The following is a 23,581-nucleotide window of genomic DNA, read 5'->3' on the forward strand; positions in this document are numbered from 1 at the left end:
AGCACCTCTTATTCATGGCAGGAAGGCTGGCAGAAGCACAGCACCCAGTTGTAGAGAGATCACTGACCAAATGGGACATCAGAGCTAGGTGGCTTGAAGTGACAACTGAGAGAAAGGGTGCAAACCTTTTCTGATGTCCCCAAATGGGACATCAGAGCTAGGTGGCTTGGATACTCGGGGATGGCAGAAGCAAGGTTGGTAAATGGTGCAGACCACCCTTCAGAGATGTGAGGCTACTGACTGTAGACAAACACTCTCCTGGCTCCAGAGATGTACTGCCAGGTGCACTGGGCCCATGTAGGGTATAGCCTGGGACAGTGGTGAGTATCTTAAACTACCTGTTTACATACTGAAAGAAGAGAGTGAGCCTTGCATTTCTGCCCATGTATAATTTCTCTTTCAGCCTATTTCTTTTATTCATCATACAGCTTCCATTAGTTGTGTGCCTACTGTAATTCTGGGATATTTAATTCAGAGAAAAGAATAATCATAATTTCAGCATTAAAGGCAGATGACCCAAAGTTTTAAATATTAATGCCCTGACCTCGAACGAAATAGGTATCACCATAGCTAAGAGTCATATCTGACTATTAATAGTAGATGAGAAAAGAAAGAGTCACTTTTTATTCGCAGATTCTGGGATGAGAATTTATAAGAAATGCTAAGCTGGATCATGTCAATAGCTCATACCACCACCAGAGTGTCTGGTCTTTGATGGTCACTCCCAAGGAAGTTTGCTAACGAGTCTGATAATTGTGCCTCTTGATGTCAGTCTCAGAGTGAGATGTCCTGGCATCAGCTCTTTAGTTCAGTATCATATATTCTTCCATCTGTCTCTTCATTTCTAAACGGAGTTGTTCAATTAACTTGTAACCTCATCAATTTTCTCAAATAGAAAGGAAGCCACAGAAGAAACCTGACTGGCATTAAACTCAATATATATCAAGGTATAAATGGCGCTGAGAAATAATCATGTATTGATGCATTTGCTCAGACTAAGTACATTCTGGACATGAGTCCCCCTGTTCAGCAGCTATTCTTAAAGAGACAGTAACTGCCAATTTGAAAAAATAACTTTTAAAAATGTCAAAAATGACTCAAGAATTTTAGAAGATGAATTTTATTATTTACTAGGAAGATGCTAGCGGTCAATATGCTTTCTATTCTATTCCACAAATAATTGATTATATATAATAATCAAAATTTCTTTTATGATATTTGCCAATAATGGTCATCAAGAAAAGTTTACAGATTTTTGTCGAAATCTTTTGCCAATAATTTTCAGAGATAACCACTTATGCTGATGAAAACATAAAAATGATGACTTTTCCAGAGCCCTATTTGTTTTCTAAGCACTTGAATATATATGACCTCATTTTACATTATAACAACCTTATGGGATATATAGAATCTGATGTCAGGTTTCCATCTGGCAAATAAAAGAACATGTACAGAAAGGTTAAGTATTCCTCAAAGTCACACAGCTGACTAATAGCAGGGCCAGAGGATGGGATTGCTGTCTATTTCTCCAGTTCAGTACATCAGACAATAATTCCTATATTTTGTGGCCAAGTAAAATTTCAAAAAACATTTCAAAGGGCCCAAATAGGGTTGCCAATTTTGTTATTTTTCCAGGTAAAGAAAAAAATATATATATAACTTCCACCTACTATTTCTATCATATCATAAAACTATCCTTTCTTTTATCACCCCAAAATAGGAAAAACATGATCTTAGAAAATGTGTAGTTTTTCAAATTAATGATGTTTGCTTTATAAGAAAATCACAATTTTTTACTTTTTTCCTCTCATTTTGCTGTGGACTGATGAAAACTCTTGTTGTGGTCTAGAACCAGTTCTTAGACCAATACTTGCAAACTATTTCCCTCTTTTGTGCTGCTTCAAAAGTCATCATAGCTCTTCCACATCTATGCCTTCTTGCATTTCAGTCTTTAAGAAGAAATCAATAAGTGCTAAAAGTTTTTCCTTTTGAAAGATGCTGTTCCTCTACTGATACTGTAACAAGATTATTACTATCATAAATTTACATCACAAACACAGAGCTGTTGATTGACTGGATATAACTAGGTTGAGTGCTAGCAGGGAAGCAAGAAATGGAGAAGCAACATGGTGCCTGCCACAATTACTTTTTTCCCCCACATTACAGTAAGAAGCAAGGGCAGGAAAAATGCTTTGTGCCTGCTTTCTCGTTTCTCCACCCACTTTCAAACTCATCCAAGGAAATGAATCATGATGACTTCTGTCTAGCTGTGTGCCACATCTGTCTTTACCTCCACAAAGCCCACTCTTATTCCTCCTCTTAGACTTGGTTTTACAGTCTGCGAGAAGTTCCCAGGCTTTTATATATGTATTATAAAACACACAAATATCTAATTTTATAAAACTTTAGAGTTAATCTACCATTGTATTCTACTAAAAAGTCCAAGGGAACTTAGGTTGGTTTTGGGGACACTCTTAAATTGGCATTTTCCATGTTGATTGTATTGATAGTTTGATGTTACATTTTAGGACACACCAAAGGAATAACTATCAAATCATGATCTTATAACCTTGATCAGTGCACGATCCTCCAGAATCTGTGATCCTCTTTGTTGATTTCCTTCAGCTTTGGGAGGGAGCTACATGAATGGTGTTGTGAAAGAGAAAAGGCAGCCCAATCAGCCAAATCAATTCCAAATGATTAAGGGTTTCTTTTATGAATGGCCAGTGATCAGTGTCATAGCAAGAATATCCCCAACCCAACCCAGTCCCCTGTGGAAAGAGGCTCACCAATGGGACGCTTTGTCAAAGAAGGTTCCCTGATGTTCAACAGGTAGAGTGACACATTCTCCAAAATAACACTTCTTAAAAATTCCTTTAACAAACATTTCAATCACAGTACTTCTTTTTTCTATGAAAGATAAATGCCTGTATATCATCAAATGACCACACATTAATAATAATACTTATATTTATATAGTGTTTTATGGTGTATAAACTATTTTAACTTATGCTGTCATTCCGTAGGAATATTCTGCAACAGACAGTATTATTTCCATTTTATTGAAGAAGAAACAGACTAAAAGAAGTTATGTGATTTGCTTAAGGTCACACAGACAAGGGCCAGAACACTCTGACCTCACGTTCAGGGCGCTGCTCATTATAAACATTCTTTGTAAGGACAGTCACTTCTTAAGGTGAGCCCGAGGAATGAAAGAACAATTGAAAGCTGGCTTTTATGCCAATCGGGACAGAACGCCAATCTATCAATAACCTCAGAAAGAAGGGCTGCTCATACTATTAAAATATCTGGGAGGGTTGATGATTTTCTTCAGTTTTCTCACCATTACTATAATGCCAATGCCATTTGTGCTCATTCTATTTGATTTCTCAGAATTCATCACATAAGCCAGCCAATATAGGATAGCCATGAAGTCAAGCAAGGGAAACACTGGCCATTCATAAATCATTTGGAATCATTTTCATTATACCTGCTCTTACAAAATAAATATTATTTTTTGTAACACTGAATTAAAAAAAAATCAATGGAAATGTTGTTGATCACATATTTTTGTTGTCCATATACGGGGCAAGAGGTATCCACAAATATATAAAATAGGTGATATGTAATCTATACTTTGCAAATAGCTAAATAATAAGAAACTGATAAGTATAAAGGGGTTAATGGATATTTATTTACTAGGTAAAAAAAACACTCATTGCGTGAAACCTCAATAAAGAAAAAGCATGTCTATTTTAAGTAGACTCGTCCTAGAAGTCAAAATAGGGCTGCGTTTTCTGAAATTAGTAACTAGTGTTAATTCAACCCAAAAGTTTGGACAGTATTAACTAACACATAATAAAATTATCATGACTTTTTTTTTCCATATCTGATTACAGGCTCTGTTCATGTTTTAAAATATATACATATATGGGATCATTAGGAATCATTTCCAACAGCAGGACAAACAAGCAAGGTAAACTTGGTATTTCTTCTCCCCTGGTTCACATAATTTAGACGGATTAAAATGTTAATTTTTACATACATGAATAAACGTAAAGGAGCAAACAACTGGAGACAGCACCGTGTGCTAGCAATCATTGCGGGTGGGTAAACTGACAACATGTAACCGCCTATTAAGACAAATGTAGAATTTAGACAAAGTATTCCATCTCTTTTCAGATGTATACTTTTAAACCTCAGGAACTGTTTTCAGTAGATGTCATGCCTTTTAACTTGAAAAAAGATAAGCGCAAATAAGCTCCCAATTGTCTCCCCAATATGTAAACCACATCTCGGGCTGCTGTCTCTGCTACTCCTTTGAAGTTTCCCTGAAATGTCATGTGTTGTGAAGACTGCTGTGCATAAGCAAGACAATTTGCTCACTCTCAGAATTCTTACCGGTTTCCACTGCTATTTGGTACCCAGCCTCTAGTCTCCGAGATGACCTTTCCAGCCTCTCTGTGTTATCGAGCAGATGTGCCCTCTGAAAAAGAAAAAGGGAAAAAAATCACACGGTCGTCTACAACGTTCTTTTTTTGCCTTAAAAAAAATAATGCCGTCGTATGCCCTAACATTTCGGGGGGTGTGGGGGAATCACAACCCATTATAGATAATTTTTAGCACATCTTCCTTTATACAAACCACTACAATGAACAGATTTTTCAGTCAATCGTGTATGGACCGTCCACTTTTTTGTTTTAAAAGGCAGATTCATGTCGTATGTGGCCACAATGAATCTTACTCCAAAACACTGAGAAAGGTATGAAAACCAGAACCAACTGGATCTTTACTGTTTCAGCAGAAGTAGATTTATGAGATATCTGCATAGATCTATGATCCCTATTTTGTATTTATTTTTTATAAAATTCAATCATTTAAAAAAACTCACTTGTTCCTACACATAGTAATTTATAAACAGAAACTTTATTTTTAAGAGAATGCCTCTCAATTTAGATGTACAGCAAGATGCCATATAGAACAACATATGCTACTAAAACAGAATACTAAACAGCAGTTCCAGTTCTAAGACCACTTGGGGCAACCACTAAGAAACAAGAGACACATGTTTCCCCCATGCACACAGATGTACAAAATTGTGGATTTATTCCCAAATATTCCCAGACATATGGCACTAGGCTGAAAGTGAATTTCTGACACATAGTGTTTTAGCCTGTGAACTAAAATGATAATACTTATATATACTCTTTTCTATTACATTTGATGGGGGAAATTAGAGAATTTCCCCCAAATCCTCAGCCTCTAAACTTTCTTTTCTACATTAAGGCTGATTTTCGTTTCTTTTCTTTTTTAAAGCATAATGATCATACACTAGATCATATTCAGGTTTATAAAACATATTAACAAGCTAATCGTGGCTGTGAATGGATAAGAATGTGTGCACGCCCATGGGAATGTGTGTGTGTGCGTGTGTGTGCATATGTGTGTACAGATGCATGTATGTCTGGATACTTAGAAATATAAGAATATGTGTAACTGTATATTTGCGTGTATGTACATGCACACATGTATCTGTATGAATTAGTACTTTCCCCTTCAAATCAGTTTTGGTATCTGGTCAAAAAGAAAGAAAAAAATGCAGCCATAACTCCAACTTTGTGTTGTTGACAGATGTCATTTAAAATCGAAGAAATGCTTTCTAATAATAATAAAAAAGGAGGTGCCACACATATTATCTGAGTGGCTGTCGAGCGAAATGATCCACCTTGCTCTAATGAGCCCCCATGGATCTTGGAGATGCAAGCTGTATTGACATGCACACTTAAGCTAATACACCTAGACCAGTGCCTCCAAGCTCTAGCAGCCAGGGATGCTGACAGAATATCTCGCTCCCATCTTCAAAGAAAGGAAGTGATTAGTATGTTATCATTACCATTCAAAACGTGATTTCCTTATTCCCTCCCGGCATAGGTGACACATCTGAGATGCGGCCAGACGTTGGAGGCAGCTAAAGCCACATCAAAGCTTTCCTTGAAATTTTTTTGGGGGGGAAGTGCTGGGGGGAGTGGGGGGAAGAATCATTAAAACAATGCATTTAGAACAGAGAGATAGGACCTGATGTGAAGGTCAGGAAAGCTGCAACAACAGTCTATAATAATTAATAGAGTCGTCTACTATACAGTGGAGAAATTAAGAGAAAAACCGCCCCCCCACCCCACCCCCCCGCCGCCGGAAAAAAAAAAGTGCTAAATAAATAAAAGGGAGGAAGGAAAGTGCATACCATGAAAACGCAAAATCACTGAAGGCTGTAATTGAGAAAAAGAAAAGCAAGGGGAGCTTTATGTGTTTGGCATTAATGACTATTTTTAAATAAAATTAAACACTTTACTCAGCTTGTCAAAAACAGCTTTCTTATTTCTAATTCTCACTACATGCAGGTTTTGGGAGTGGGGATTGCTCTTCCTTTCTTTGAATATTGTTTTCTATGTTAACAAAGGACTTGATTTCAAATTGGTGATTCTCTAAAAAGATAATCAGATTTGTGATATCAAGAGTAAATGTGAATTTTAATCCAGAATAACAGAACAAAGATTTTTGGTTCATTTTCATATTGGATGAAATCCCTAAACTAAAAGAAAATATTTAGCTACTGTAGATTAAAAAAAAAAAAATCAAAGCTCAATACTGAAAATTCACAGTCTAATTATATGATAATATGAAATGTAGGAAACAAAGTGTTTAAATGTAGAATGATTTTTGAGATTCCATGAAAGGGAGTCAAATCAGCTTATTCAGTATATGGCTATAATAGAGAGCAAAATTTCTAAAAGAACTTTCTATAAAAAAAAAAGTATATTCCTAAATAATGGAATAAAGGTATATTGCTAAATAACTCTTCATCAGGACAGTTCAATTTTACCAGAGCAAATCTGCACACAAGAGGACTATCAGTTTACCAGCAGCTTTCCAGCAGGACCTCACTTTGTATTTTGGAACCTCTTCACTTAAGTCAAGCTAAAATCAAGTTCTTGTAACAGCTGTGCTATTTACATCGTCCCCTTAGTTGTGCATTGCCCTGGTCTCTGAAAATGAAAGGAAATGCACTACAGTAGCAACTGATGCTTTCAACCTGCCCCCACACTCCATCCCAAACTCATTCTCTCACCCTCTTCTCAGCCCTTTTCAAAGCAGGTGAGTGAAGCTGTGCAGAAGCTTCAGACACAGCTCCATTTCTGTGAGGGGCTGTGCAACATGGAGAGCTGGAGATGCAGGATTCAAACAGAGAGCTCGGTATAGCCAACACCAGTTCAGCTCCCTATGCACTACCAGCCTGCCTCCAAGGATGCTCTGTTTCCAGAACTGAGCCCCAAAAGAGCATCATAAGGAACGGATGGGGCATACTTTGTTTCCAAACACAATGAAACATCCTATTTTGAAGCAGAGGGGTGTTTGTCTTCTTAGGATAGATACAAGGAAGAAATCTGGGGTACATTCACTGCTTGATTACTCTGAGAATCCTGGCTGAGAAACAATCACTTTGGAGCAAACCATTTACCAACACAGTGTCATCAATGCAACCTATTCTATAAATATCAATGCTGCACCCATATCAAAGACTGTAAAAAGGATATTTCAGAGTATACTATTCTGTTAGTTGAGTGATCTAACTCTTCCAAGTACAATTCCATTTCAGGTTACAGTTTTGGAAACATGCATTCCAGAAGCATAACTGATAAAACTGTTGCTATAGGCACAACAAAGGAATTAAGCCATAAAACGATGATGAAACATATTTTAAAAGAAATGCAGATGTGATGTTTTCAGCTTATAAAATTAAGATTACTAAATCCATACAATTCAGCTTAAAACTAAATCTTCTGTCAACGATGCTGATGGTACTAAGGCACAAGGGTTTATTAATTATATTCACTGCTAAATTCAGGGCCAAGAGCTTCGTGTAGTTTCTTCATACAGTGGTTTTCAAGTCTATTGTTGGTTGCATTAACATTTGAAAATTCAGATTCTTCACCTAAGCCTGAGCATATGCAAACACATACAAGCAGTCTGTCTTGCAGAAGAATAATGTTGACATATCACTCACATCAAAACTGCGATTGATAATATTCATTTAGTATATACATCTGCTTCCACGCAGGGAAGATAAAAAAAAACACATAAAGGTTGGAGGGTGAGGGTTTTGTGTATTTTCACCCTTCATTTTATATATCATTATTACTTCTACTGAGAAGACATCACAAATGCATCTTAAATCAGGAGAGTTGTTGAAAACCACTCTCTACAAACCTCTAAATTAGCATTCACATCACCTAGAGAATGATGACATACCAATTAAAAAAAAACTTCTGGGAAAATCTCAATCAATGCAGCCAATCTAAACTTGAAAATAATTCACAGGACTCTGATTATTATAAGCAATTAGACAATTTTTAAATTGCAATATGGGCCATTATTTTATGCCCTAATATAAAAGTAACAAAATTCAATCCCACTAAGTAAAAAATATTACTACTCTATTTCTGAAAAGAACAAAGCATATTTGATAAGTATGGTCTAATTTAAAAAAAACATACAGAATCATTCAGCATCCCTCATTGATACAGGCATAAAATTATCAACATTGTTGTAAATATTTGCTTGGCCACAAAAAAAGTCTGAAGCTACATTATGAAACAGACAAGCAAACTCAGAAAAGTGAGAACTCACTTGGGCGCTATTTCCTACAAAAAGGAAAGTGTTTAACGAGGAGAGCTTTAGCTATTCTTAGGTATCTGTGTACACAGACTAGTAGGGTATTTATAACATATGTGTGTTTCCTCAAAAGGATAATAGATTCATGATATCTAATGGTGAACCTAAGAATTTTGGTTGAGAGAAAGGAGTTATTTTAAAAACAGTTTTTAGTAAAATAAATCAGAATGTCAGGAAAAAATGTTTAATCACATTGACTTCCTTGAGAAACCAATATGAATAAAACAAAACTGAAGTCAGTCTACATTAAAACTACGCTTGGGTATAGTTTTAAGATATTCCTTTATTTTTCCTCCCTTCTTTGGTCTTTAAAATCTGAATTTTCTTCCAAAGCTGGCAAACAACAATGATCACTGTGATAAGCATTATTAGGATGTACTTGTTTTTTTAAAGATAGCAGAGAACATTTCTAGCAATATAATCAATACTTTTGCTATGTGTAGATTTTCCTAGAAAAACAAACCCAAAGATTTTACTTCAGATTTAGAAACTCAATTTTATAGGGAAAAGCAGAATTTTTTTTTTTTTAAAGCAAGCTAGGAAGTACTCACCTCTTCACGTAATTTTATCAACTGCAACATGAATGCACCAAAAAAAAAGATAAAAAGGAGAGAAATGGCAGGAAAGAAAGATCAGTTGTGTGACAGGATACAGAATTAACATTGACAATTTATCTGTTTACATGTTTAGCATTTAAAAATCACAGACAAACACATTAAAAGAACCTAAACATAGACTACATGCAGAGTTTTTTGAACGAATAAAGATCACTTTCTCACACTGTCACATTAAACAAAGAGAATAGTGTGAAATTCTCTTTTAAAGTACATCTAAGACACCATCATGAAATAAAGGGGAACGACTTCATAGAAGTCTATATTATAAAGAAAGAAAACAAGTTTACTGTTCTTCTCTTCTAAGACTGTACCACTGAAGAGGTTTTGTATTTACAAGTTTTCAGGATGTTTCTCTATTTTGAATCTTGACAACTGCTTTCAGGTTTTACCTCCAAATGAAAATGATTAATAGTTCATGCTTTTGTCCCAATAAGTATTTTAAAACAACAAACTGTTATGCTAATGTCATACTTGTACCCACTCTAGTAATAGGATCACCTTTGGAAGTAACATTATTTTAATAGGGAATAAAGCATGCCAGGATAGATAATATTTAGGAGGCAGTATCAGAAAATATTTCACCATCCTTAGAAATACTGCGTATATCAGAGTTGATTTCTAGGTTTTTGTTTTGCTTAAGAGGCTAATGAAATCACACGGTGTTTTTAATTTTTGAAGTTTCTTCACATTTCAATTTTATTCATCTTGTCAACTGGGCCATTTCAAAGCAATGAGCTCTCTCACTTCATTTGTACTGCAGTCTCTTGTCACCAAAGTCAAACCCCAAACCACTCTTTACCTGTTAGTAAACTCTTCTATGATAACATTTTGATTATCCTCTGTAGAATATTCATTTGTCTTAAATATAACAGAAAAAACAAGTTGTTTAACTCTTTAGAAACTAGAAAATGGATATAACCACGTATCTGGTTCACTCTTTGTGTGTGTGTGTGTGTGTGTGTGTGTAAGAGAGAGAGAGAGAGACAGAGACAGAGACAGTACTGTATTCTAAACCACAAATATCATTGTATAGTTGAGGTGTCTGCCATAGTTTCTACAATGAATAGAAACTGAAACCTATGCTGTAAGAGACTATAAACCACATTCTAAGTCTGAAATTTGCATCCTCAGCAATTCAGGTCTACAACTGATAATTTTTAAGCATCCAAATATCTGTAACATCTGTTATAACACTTGACATATGCAGGCCAATAAATTAAACTGTTGCTTTGGGAGAAACATGCCATGAATTGTTCACTATAAGTCTTTCCAAGAGTATCATGTTTACGATAACCCAGATTTCTCAATGCTTAATGCTGTTTTTGTCTCCAATTCAAGGAAGGCAATATGCATTCCAGCTTACTCTGTTATTTCATTTGTTATTTGAGAAGTATTTCAAGTACAAAAGAATGAGATTTCAAATCTGTTATGAAACTTATAAAAAGGGTACAGAATCTATTATATAATACCTCACAGGGCATTTACTGAAAAAGAAACTTTTAATGTCATTCTTCCAAAAATATATATGAAGTTGTCATTACTTGTAATTAATACACTCATTATCTCAGCAACCACTGAGTGTATGAGTCAAGCATCTCATCATTTCATGTGAAAAGTTACAATTCTTCCCCAGAAGAAGTAAAATTCTAAACTAAGATACCTGGCCTATCATATATCGGAATCTTTCTCTTTGCTATCCAAACATCATGGGAGAAAAAGGCAAACATTAATTCTCAGAAAGAGCTGATCTTGGAATTGATCGCACAGCTATTTCTTCTTTCTGGGGGCACCATTCTTCAGTTGACTATGATACTTAAAGGGCCAAAGTTTAAAACGACTCTTCAGCAATAGAGACCATTTGGGCCATACCACCCTGCCATAATCAATGAGTGTTTAAAAATGCTACCCATTTGTTTTTTCAATAGGTTCCAAACAAAAAACGTTCTATCTTGTTTGTGCTGCATGGCTGCATCCAAGCTTTACACCGGATTTGTAGCTAAGCTAGGTAATGGGAGGGTTTTTAATCTTTATCTTTATCTTTTTTTTTTTTTTTAGTTCGAGAGTTTTCACTCAAGTAAACAAAAGATGGTCTATTTTTGAAAATTAAGAATGCTTAGACTAGACTGAAAGTAGTGATTTCGTATTTTATCGAGCTACTAGCTCCGTTATAGGCGACATGAAAGTGTGCCATGCCACCATGTTGAGTTATGATAATCAACATCTTTTTTGAAACAAAGATTTTCCCCCAATGCAGAATTTGATACAAGAGGTAATCTGTTCCTTTGTGGGCTGAAAAAATCTGGTTTACGCTGGTTTGAACCAGTGGAATCTCTTGTGGTTAAGCCTTCTGCTGTGACTAAAATCAAAACTGCACGGCAGAGCATGTGAGGGTTCATGCGCGCGCGCCTCTGTATGTGAGGGGCATCACGTGACTCCCAGAACTACCGAATTTTTTTTTTAAAGCTGATAACGCGACTGCCGTCTCTGTCCGCATACAGATAACGAATAAATGCTGAACTCTATTAAACGCCCTTTACACATTATCGTGGGTCGAACACACAATTTTCTGAACTTATGATGACAGTCTATTTATCCTGCTATAAACCCTCAGCACGTAACGAACAGATTTGTGCCTGGTAATGATCTGCTCTGCCAGGGCTATATGAAATGATACTGACCTTCTTTAGATCTTGGGGAATTAAATTGACCGACTTCACCCCCTGGTCTGCAGCTGAAGTTTGACACACTTTATGCACAGCAAGCCCAAATCAGAACTTAAGAGAACCTCGCATTAAGAAATTAAGCAATCATATCTGCTGAATATTGCTTTACCACAAAAATTTCCACACGTTTAGAAATATCCTACTCTTTATATCTTTTTTTGAACCTTCTATTTAGGATTTACTCAAATTTCATTTGTTCAGATTTATTCACTGATCAATGTAATTTTGCATATGGAAACTGAGACACTATTAGGTTTCAAAATGGGGAACATTTGCCCCATTATCATACTCCACTATGAAGGGGGTTTAATTCTGTAAGATCCTTTTTTTTTTTTTTTTCCTTTTTGAGAACCGTTTTCATGAAACTAAATTGAGTTAGCAATTATTTAAGTTTTCACTCTAAATACAGCTTTACTGCATTTCAAGAAATCTTTCTAAAAATTAAAATGTCACATGCAATGGAAAATTTGATATGTTAAAAGAACAGAATGATAATGCCTAAGACAATAGTCCTTGGAAAGACCCAACAATACATGAATGTGCAAAGTAGGTAATTTTGTCCCTTCTCTGTAAATCATGGATGAGCGATATTTGATTGCATGCAATGGATATAATAGAAATGAATTTATACAAAGCAATTAATGTGGAATTAAATAAAAATGTGTACTGTATAAAGGACATTAAAATGCATTTGAAAATTCTTAATTTTTGAAATTTTAACAATTATAATCATGGCAAAAATGTTTACATATTTAAGAGTAAATTAATATACTTTATAGTTAATTGGCAGATCATAATTATGTATATTAACAGCCAGGTTTTAGATGCCTAAAAAAATGCATTATAAATTGGCAGAATGAGAAATAAGAGCTATGGCATTCACATTTGTCTGAATCCCTAAAGAAGTCACTATAGGGAGGATGTGGATATTGCATCAAAAATAACTAAATAGCTAGTACTTAGTTCATTTTATCTATTTGCAGCCTTTGCTATTAATTCTATATCCTTTTCCTTTTCTGACCTATAATTTAAAAAAATTGATATATATCCCAATTTCAGTTAAACAAATCTTGCCATTTTTGTCTCATTCTGTTTACCTCTAAGTTTTCCCTCTATTGTTAGAGGTTTATCATACATATCACATGGTCAAAAAGTTCTGAAAATCAATTTCTCAACCATTAACTTGAAAATAAACTTATCTGTGTGCAGAAAATATATTTTTCTATAATTTACAGGTGATCCTACCCAGAAAAAGTTGTCTTCTCAGCCACTGAGCTACAAAAATTAAAATGGAGTCAAATCTTTTCTTCCTTTAAAGAAAATGCTTCTGTTTTGATTCCATAGTCTGAATGAATACTGATGCAGAATAAAGAGTTAGTCTCAAGTGACCATTCCTGGTTAAGGATATGTTATAGTTTTAGGGATTTTAATTCCTGTATTATGATAAAGAGCCTCAAAAATGAAACATAAAGCCCTCATTATGATATGGAAATTTTGCTACATTTGTTAACAAAATATCCAAAAAGTTAAGTGTCGTCTCTTTGAACTTTCGAATCTGATTCAAATTTTAGACTGAAAAGTTCACATAAGTAATAATCTAACAGTTCCACAGTCTCATGACTATAATTCATCATATACTCTATTTATTGAAGTGACAGCTCCTTACGACTAAACTTCAGGCTCTCCAAGCGCTTCCAGAATTTGTAAGTTTGATTTACACAAGTCCAGGGGAAATCTCTGAGTAATCACTTTAAAGTGACAGGAATATAATTTGAGAAATTCAGAAAATATGAACTCAATCTATTTTTGTGGAATATTTTTCTTTAGGCGTTAAAAAAAAGTCATTCTTATATGTATATAAGGCAAATGTTCTAGGCACATAAAATGTCCATTAACAGAAGGGAACATGCTTCAAAAAAAAAAAAAAGAATCCCTGTCACAGTACTACAACATCCATTACAATAAAGGAGTCTGAGTTAGAAACACCCCCTTCCTTTCTATTTCCTCTATATTAGGCAGTAGTTTCAAATGAGGGAAAGATCTGTAGCTTTTTAAAGAATTGACATGGGGACTATGCATTCACTTGTTTTTTTTTTGCAAAAAAAATATAGTTTTTTTGCAGTAAAGATAGAAAATTATGATTGATTCGCTCAAGAGGTATGAGCAATCTAAACCTCACTTAAAATAGGAAGAAAAAATGTTTTGCTCTCATCCTCACATTATTTAAACTATTATATGTAAAACTCTTTATCACATCACGCTTTTGTGTTTAATGTGCTCCTTATTTTTTTTCCCTTAGCTATTCTCACATTTCAATCAGGGAAGCTGAAATCCCAAGTCAAATCTTAATGTGTTTACATGTCTGAACTCAAGCTGATAACATCCAAATAGTGGAGGAGGTAAGATCTTTCCAAAAACAAACACAATCAGCTCAGTGATTCCTCTCCTTTTTTGGGGGGTGGACAGATGGGGGCCTTAATCACATAAGCAACAACCCTGTTTACAATATTAACATTTTAGTGGACAGTAATATAATTTCAGCATATATAAACTTATACTCTACTTGAAATGGTAAATACTATTATGTAATTTTTATAATGAATATTAATATATTACATTTTAGTATCTTATTAAAATTTTGGTTTACTCAATGAATGGTTTATGTTCATTTTTATTTAGAGAGTACAGACTTTTACTAGACTTGCCAAAGTAACATTAATAAACACGTTCAGGTCTTGCTTCTGAAGTTCCCTATCATTTATTTTCTTTAAAAGTGTCAAAGAGAATCACTCACTAGGACTGTTTGAGACATTTTTAAAATCTTCTCTACTCTGAGGTTCTTGAAACATTTTTTTAAAGTCATATATATTATCTACATGAATTCATGAAATCTGCAATATTAATTCAAAGAAAGAAGTGGGATATTAGTTAGACTCATGACACTACTGTGTGATCCAGTGAGAACTGACAACCAAGTTGTAAGGCCTCTTTAAGAAGAAATTATGTCTTAATTATTTTGCCTGTGCAGATCTTAAACTGCGAAGACTTTTCCTTTCCTTATTACTACTGCTACCACTATCATCATCATCATCATCATCTTCATTATTTGACAGGGGCAGGACCTTTATGTGAGTATCCAAGTTCCACACTGGTGCTTACAATTTGCATTTTGGTGAATGTATTTTTAAGAAGCTACACAATAGGAGACTGAGCTGCCCTGTCGAATTTTGAAAGCTTACTTTCATTTGTTTTGCTGCAAGTGTTGATTTAATTATACTGCATTATTATCAAAGCTGCATTATGTACTTTTTTATTCCTTTTACATGTGTTTGAGGTGAGGACCTTGGCTTTGTCTGCAAACAGTGTGTTTCAAGTTATTCCTTAAGTACTAAATAATAAAGAAAAGAGAAGAAAAGATTTTTTAAAAAGATAGCAGACAGTGATCACAAGGTAAAGGGTTAAATGTAAGATCTCCAAGAAACATTTTGAAGTTGATTAAGACTCCAGCTTTGCATTAAACAGTATCGCTTCCACATGAGTTGCCGCTAATACTGTTACGGAGCAGCTTGAGAGCCCAGTGTGCCAGTGACCTCCTTCACCCTCCAGCCACCCACCGGGCCTTCCTGATTAGCATTCTACCTGGTTCTCTGAGGAATTCCCATCATCCCCTAGGAGCTCATTCCGTACTTCGTCACTGTAGGCAATCCGTGACCTTTTCTATAAAACAAAACAAAAAGGGAGAGAGCAAGATGAACGTTAGAAAGTAAAGGCTTCGAAGCATTATTGGTATCAACGCTGATCATCTCAAACCTCGAGAGCCCCCTAATGGAAACCTATTTGCTCAAATGTGCAAACCAAAGTTGTGCAAAGTTCTTGAACTTGAGGAGTTTAATGTAAATTAGAAGTTTTCTCAAATGCCAGTAATGGAAGAAAACTCTGCATTGTGTTAAGTACTCTATTAATATTCACAAACGGATCAGAACTGATATGTTATTCCATGCAGAGTCATTCAAACCAGACCACAAAGCTAAAGGAAATACAACTATATAGCTGTATATCTGCAACACTCACCAGATTGTAATTAAAACAAGAGTATATGGGGGTCTTTAATACTGTGGCAGGAAATGGACTCTACAATATAGGTTTTCTAAAATCTCTAATTCTAGGATAATATTATATCTCCAACTATACACTGGAATGCCTGGAAAATAGCATATCCTTATTTCTTTCATTATTGTGATGTTACTAACCAGAATTTAAAAGCATGTGCCGTTTCCAAACAATAATTTAAATGTCTCCAAGTCCTCTATAAAAATGGCCTAAGGAAAAGCAGTGGGAGTGTGTGTATGTGTGCATCTGGTAAAACAAATTAAATTTCCCAATCCCAGTGAATAAAGGCAAGTAGGCTATGAGCCAGCTTTTCACAATTCCAATAAATAAAGACAAGCAGGCTATGGATCGACTTTTCACACACTGAAATTTTGTTTTACAAGAAATCTACCTTTACCTGTAAAGTCAGAGGGACATGTCTGCAAGCAATTCATGAATTATCTAAACATGCACACATTTGGAAAAGCTAAAAAGCTCTGAAAATTAGCTGTGAAGCTAGAGTGCCATCCTCAGATCCTACTTCAGCATCACTATTTCAGACCCAAATGCCGATTTACAGATTACTTTGCTGCCTTTTCTGCTTCTGAACTAACTAAGCAAAAACAGTCAATTAAAAAATGGCAGTTGGGAAACAGTAATCTTTTCCCACTTGGGGTCTACAGTTTAGCACTTAATATTTCTTACCTGCTCAACTGTGATATGAAAAATTATTGTAGTTTAAAAGGACTATCCATAATCCGTGAGCAGAAGTCAACAAGATTTTTAATTAGATTTTTAAACCAGTGAATGAGTAACACTGCTTTGCCACATAGAGATCATAATATCTTAAACATAAAATCCTACTATATTAGAATTTAAAAGGACTTTTGACAAGAAAAACAAATAGATTTTAAATCATTTTAAAGTTGCCTTTCTCAATTGGGGTTCTTTTTCTGAACCACAAAATACAGAAAATGATTTCAGTGACTGTTTTTCTCAATTCTCCCAAAGATGGGACATGAGAGAGATTTTAGTTCATTACATAGAATAGAAACTTTAGGGCATTAAGGTTTAACTCTCCGGTAGAATCCAGTTGAAAGGGGCTGAATGGGGTATAAATAAAAATAAATAAACCTAGACATCCTTTTATTTTTTTAGAGAAAAAAAAATCAGTCTTGCGGAATTCTAAAGGTAGCTTTGGTTAAATTGAGACTAGAACTCTGTGGTCCTGACTTACAGCTCAGTACTCATTCTACTGCACAAAATTTCCTCCTCATTTTATTACCCTCTGAATACTCTCAGGAAAAAAAATATAAAGATTGCAAAATGTTACAAAGGAGATGGTGGAATCCCCTCCTGCCCTAAGTCTCTACCCCAAGCTCCCCTTCCTTGCTACAAATGTGCATCTCATACTCTGGCAGTAGATAAATGAAACCAACCATGTTGCAGAAAGGACAAAATAGAAAAGTTAGGTCATTAGACTGACGTCAGGTCAGTCAGTAATGACATCTATTATCAGATGTCTTAACTATTCAGGAGTGATCCAACTCATTCATTTTTGAATATGGCAGACTTCTTACCACCACAAACAGTGGATATTAGGTTGGCTTCTCTTATTGTATTCACTGAAGCTACTATTAGTTAGCTATTTCTATTGACTTCATATCGTACTGAAAAATGCTAAATTACAAGGACAGTACACTTCATGGCCTTACCACAATATTTCAATCAAGCCAAACCTTTCTTTTGCCCATTTGGAGCTCCTCGCTATGGTAGTTTCAAACTAGCTTCAAACTAGTCTCAAACTAGTATTTTACAGCATTAAGGGAAATGAGAACCTTTAAACAGGCTGTGGTATCAGAGCTGCCTTTTTAATTATTCATTTCATCACTATGGGGGACTAAAACATTCCACAGATGCAAGAATATCATATGGAGATTGTTTTTCCCTTTTTTACCAAAATACCAACAAATTGGCATAGATTGTTTAATTATATTATATTCTTATTTTGATTTGATGTACTTCAAAAGAAGAAGAAAATTATAAACATGTATCCCTAAATATCTAATCTTGTTTTGGTTAGAATCCATTTCTTTTAAAAACCAGCAATTAAGGGTGTACATGCTCAGCAACAGAGAACTAAAGATTTATCCACAGTTGAAGGGTGGTCCCTATAAATGTCATTCTTTACCATTGGGATGGTTAAAACTGCTCATTGGGATGGCTTTCTGGATGTAATTAAGCAAATGATATGCTGAGTTTATAAAATGTTCTCTGATAGGACTGACTTCCCTTAAAATGTTCTTCTGATTGATTGAAAAGACAACTCATTTCAAATATCAGAAATAGTTCCTCATGAAAATGACACAGCTAATGCTGAAAACTGAACTCTTTACACTCAAGTATCACTTTATAAAAATTTTTTCTTAATTAACACTTTGCTTTAGTAAGAATTATATTTAAATGCATGATATTGGTATTTTCTCCTAAATTTTTATAGTTTGAATTTTTAAATAAGCTGATTTTAATCAACTGTAATTTAGTCTGCAGAATCATCACTAAACTAATTGAATACCAAAAAAAGGCCAATTACTTTGAATGACAAACTGCTTATTTTATGGAATTTTCCTCCAAAATATCAATAAAATATTTTACACTTTGTGGAATTTTTAAAAAATGTCACTCTACATTGCTAAGTACTATGTCATACTTTAATTTGGCAGACAAAGCTAATGAAACTGAAACACCTACTGTATCTTTATAAACCAACTAAAATATTTTTTGCTTTATTATCAACTGTATAAAATCTGTACTTTAGCCAAATGCAAGCATGAGAATTTGAGCTGGAAATGTCACACAGTCAGCTACAGTTTGAAGGAACCCAATTCATAATGCATTTTATAAATAGTTAATGACTTCTATACATAAGCTAACCAGGCAAATCAAGAAATTGTCAACATTTTTAGTCTTAGTTGTCAGTTACTACTGTCTACTGGTGCTTTATATGTGGCTTCTGGAGAAGACAGAAGCTCTCTGCAGTTTGTAATCTATTGCAATTTCAGGTCTGTACCATAAGGATGGAAAAGCTTCAACTGACAATATCTGCCACACACACACACACAGAGTTAAATACAAGGACATTTCTCACTTTTAGTTGTGTGTTTTTGTAAAGTTTATTCCTTCTAACTTATATGCTTAGGTGGACTAGACACAGTTGGACAGAGAAATATACAGACCGTATATGAACCATAAAAAAATGACAAATTAACAACTGATTGTTATCCCTAAGGCATGATGCACAAAATTTCAATGGTTATTTTAAACTGACGACAAAAGTGAGTCTTTGGTTATGAAAGCAAGAATTTCAGACTCCAAGCAGTTTTTTACTTGATGGACGTCTGCATACTGATTGGCTGATTCTCTTAAAGCCAAGTTCAAACAGATACACTTGCTCAGTTCTCTCTGGAAATTTGCTTGAAACAATCTATCTACTTGACCTTAACATTTCCCAACTGAACTGAAGGTGTTCCTGGACAGGCGCTGCTAAACTAGAAACAAAATGAATTAACTTAGTTTAAACTAATTAAGAACTGTGATCTGTGTACCATCTCCTGTAAGATTCTACATGTGAAACAGGGTATATGTAACCAGAATGAGGATTCTAGCACCCACCACTAGCATAAGCATAACAATGAAGTTGGTTTATTACTAGAACATATATGAGAATTTAATTTCCATGGCGTGCACATGGCAAAGCAATTGCTTAAATTGCCTCACCTGGGAATTTAATACAATGTTATCATCAGACCAGCCACACTGTAAATAGATTTATAATGCTTTCCATGTGCTGCACTCTGTTGCATATGAATTAAGTAATGATCTGGTATTACAATAAAATCAGCTAGTTCCCACACCTGGCAGACAGGATATTTCACTAAATTAATACCCATACAGCTACATCACAAGGCATGGGAGAGGAAGCAATCTCTAAGGCATTCGATTTGAGTTTTACATGGGAGGCAAACACTCCAGGGTTATGAAGAATGTTACTATGTTGAATGGGCCGCTTAAGACAACATCTGTATTACAGAATTAAGACTTTCTCATTCCCATTCAATTTTGGCCTGATTTTCTTCATTCAGTACTTTAATTACTAATCAGCAATCCGCAACATTCACAAACACTAAGAAAGCCCTTTATTCTAATCTGTGTGCTGCAGACAGCCAAATAATTGATACAAAGTGCAGTATGGTTTTGGTAAGTAATGAAAGAACAGCTTGTCCTACTTCCTAATCAAATTGGTCTATAGAAGAAATGGTTAATAGATTTCTCCATAGGTCTAAAACAAATTACCCAGCCTGGCCAGACTTTTCCATTGCTTCTACCATGTCTTTCAGTCTCCATATATTTAATAATGCCCCAGGTTACCAGGTGATACACCTATTAAAAACTGTTATGCTTTCATAGCCAAAGAATTTAACTACTCTAAAGAATTTAACTGCTCCTGTTACAATTCACACTTTGGGATAGCTACAGAATACCGTGAAATTATATTTATTAGCTAGTCATATAGTTGCTGGTACTCATTTCTTACCTAATTTTATCTGGTTCTAATTAAATAATATCATACTTCCATAATACCCAGATGGCATTTTCTAAAAAGCATCTATCTTTGGAACAAGGCATTCCATTTTTAACTTTACTTCTATTTCTTTGCTGGCGATTTCAACTTTTCATCCTTACTCTACCTCTGACCCAGGACTTAAAAAGGCTCATCAATCCAGGACAGGAAACTTAAATTTTGGAGAAAAAAATAAAATGGAATTTACAAAATTTTGTTTATGACCGTGTTCTCTGTGCTGTACTAATTTCTAGCAAATAGCAATTTAAGATTAAAACATACCATACTACATGATATAGGTAAAGGTAAAGTAAACTGTTAGGTAAATGTTTGATCCTTGGAAAGTTGTTAGGATGACAAAGCACAGGGCACTGAGTGAAAAGAACAGAAGTAACATTTCAGTATGTGATCTTGGTCAAAATTAAGTTTTCTGAACATCAGTTCCCTCAATCCCTAAAAAAGTGGTGACAATATTTATTTCCCAGGGCTTTTGTGAAGATTTAAATATTATAAACAAATGGAAGCCTATCATAATACCTTGGATGTGATAACCCTGCAAAGGATGTTCAACTAAATATTAGTTGATAATATTGGAAAGGATGCAATAAAACCAGTACACATACATGACTGAGAGTATAAATTAGTGCATCTTTCGATGAAAATGATTTGCCAATATATACCAAAAGTTGCTTTAAAAAATGCTATTATTTCATCCAGTAATTCTACTACTACATTGTTTTGCCCAATTTCCTATTTTATGGTTCCACAATTTTTGGATGACTTTCAATGACAAAAAACTTTCCTGCATTTCTTTAATGCTATCAGAAAAAGTAACTTCCAATCTGTTTCTTCTAAGTAGTCATTCCACTAAACATGGCTTGCTCTTGCTCAAGGGACTGTTTAGAGTTAAAGGTCAAACTCATTCACTGGAAAGTGCACATGCCACATGTCACCAATACTGTAGCATTAATAAAGGGAAAGCACACTTTCTATCTATCATAAACTCATGGCCAATGGACCATATGCAAGCCACCAGAGAGAAAATACTAACACGCCCTGCTGCTAGGCTACCAGCAGTTGGAAAAGCAGGTTACCATGCGAACACTAAAATAACCCATTGCTCTTGAGTATGTAATACGGGAAATTTTTTTCAAAAAAGTACAATTACAAATGTCTATTATAATCATTCTTATTTGCTATTTTTGCTTGTACTTTCAAAACATTTTATGTGTTTGAAATGGATATTTATGTTTTGGCTATAATTAATAAGATAAATCATACCACATTTTCTCCTAATTATTTTTTTAAATTTAGCTTTAATATCACATGTGAATATTTATTTCCATATGATGAGGTTATATCTGTATATATACACATATAGACTCATACAAACCCATATGCAATCCATATGGAATGACTCTATTTATGTTTCACAATGCTAGAATAGACTTTTATTTATACTAGGAACTCTGACCACATTGCCACTACATCCTTTAATGATTTGCAAAACAGACAGCCCAGAAATGATGTAACTGCACTTCTTCGTTTCCTCCTCCAGCATTTCTAAACTTATGCCTGAAATTTAAGTTTAACATTAGTGTTTCAAAATGCAACTTGAGTTAGTTAGAATCATGGCCCCACTTGCTTGCATATGTTTATAGTTTACAACTTTGACGCCGCTATTGAACATAGTGTGTCTGTGTCTTATATCATGTTAGTTTGTCAATCAATAATTAAGTTACTTCATTCAGAAAATCAGCTCATGATAGAATGCCCAGATGTTGCTGTCAACATCTGGAACAGTGTAAGTATGCAGTAGAGGAAGTCTAATTCTTTACAGTCTTTCTGAATATAAAATAACTCCACATACTGTACTTGAAATAATCAAAACGTCAAAATGTTCATTATTTTGTTTGATAATGATGTATAAATACCCTATACATTCCCACTGGAAAATGATACTGTGATAAATGAATGCTATATAACAGATGCTTTATTTATATTTTTAAAAGAATTACCAAATAAAGTATGTAGATTTATATAATTAACTTGTATCTAGGTTTCCCTCTGTAATCTGCCTAGCATTAGGAAGGAAAAGGGATTCATTCACTGAAAATCCATCCACAGTCGTAGTTTCAAGTGATCCAGACATCCAAGAACAAATGATCTTGATGATTCTATGTAACTGTCACTGAGGTTATCACATAAATGACAGAATCTGATAGTTGACAGTGACATGCAGCATCATCTAAACCAGCCTGCAAACATAGAGGTGAGAGGTTCCAAGCCAGATGGGCGATCTACCCGAGGCCACACACCCGGGAGAGACCTGGCAGAAGGAGGACAGAATCCGTTTCCCAATGCCAGTGCTCTTTTCACTTTACCAGACCACCAAGACAGGCTGGGGGTGTCTTATCACCCATTCCCCAGAGCAAGGTTGGCTGTACCATTCACCTAGTTCTATGAATGTATCATCAGCTATAAAGTTGATTAGTCTGTAGATTTTGTTTCTTGTCACCCTCCTCCAAAACAAACAAACAAACAAACCTTTACTTATACTTTGTTGTTAACATCTGGAATATTGACAATAAATTTGAAAGTCCAAGGGTGACACATGCTGAAGGTAGAATGTTCTATTTGATAGGAAAAAGTGTCTGACCTCAGTTGGTGAGTCACAACCACACCTATGGGTGTAACTGAGATACGTTTCAAGATGAATCTTCAAAGGCTACATCATAAACAACAATAATTTACCCTCATGGCAGGAGAGGAGCCACACCAGTTATTAAGATGTGCTAAGA

General features: G+C 34.8%; 1 protein-coding gene across 4 annotated transcripts in view; it reads right to left on the reverse strand.

The window, feature by feature from the left end:
- The window catches only part of VTI1A (vesicle transport through interaction with t-SNAREs 1A), a 377,277-nt gene that overhangs the window by 287,383 nt on the left and 66,313 nt on the right, over positions 1 to 23,581 (reverse strand). For 2 of the 4 annotated variants that reach the window (XM_081231828.1, XM_081231830.1), the window contains exons 4-6: positions 15,710 to 15,787; positions 9,282 to 9,302; positions 4,402 to 4,486 (exon numbers count right to left, since the gene is read on the reverse strand). In XM_081231828.1, the coding sequence (XP_081087954.1) occupies positions 4,402 to 4,486; positions 9,282 to 9,302; positions 15,710 to 15,787 (184 nt within the window). The remainder of the gene's footprint in view (positions 1 to 4,401; positions 4,487 to 9,281; positions 9,303 to 15,709; positions 15,788 to 23,581) is intronic. The other 2 variants (XM_081231829.1, XM_081231831.1) reach the window with 1 other exon arrangement.

This window comes from Mesoplodon bidens (assembly GCF_964165515.1).
Source record: "Mesoplodon bidens genome assembly, chromosome: 1".
NCBI classification, from domain to species: Eukaryota; Metazoa; Chordata; class Mammalia; order Artiodactyla; family Ziphiidae; genus Mesoplodon; species Mesoplodon bidens.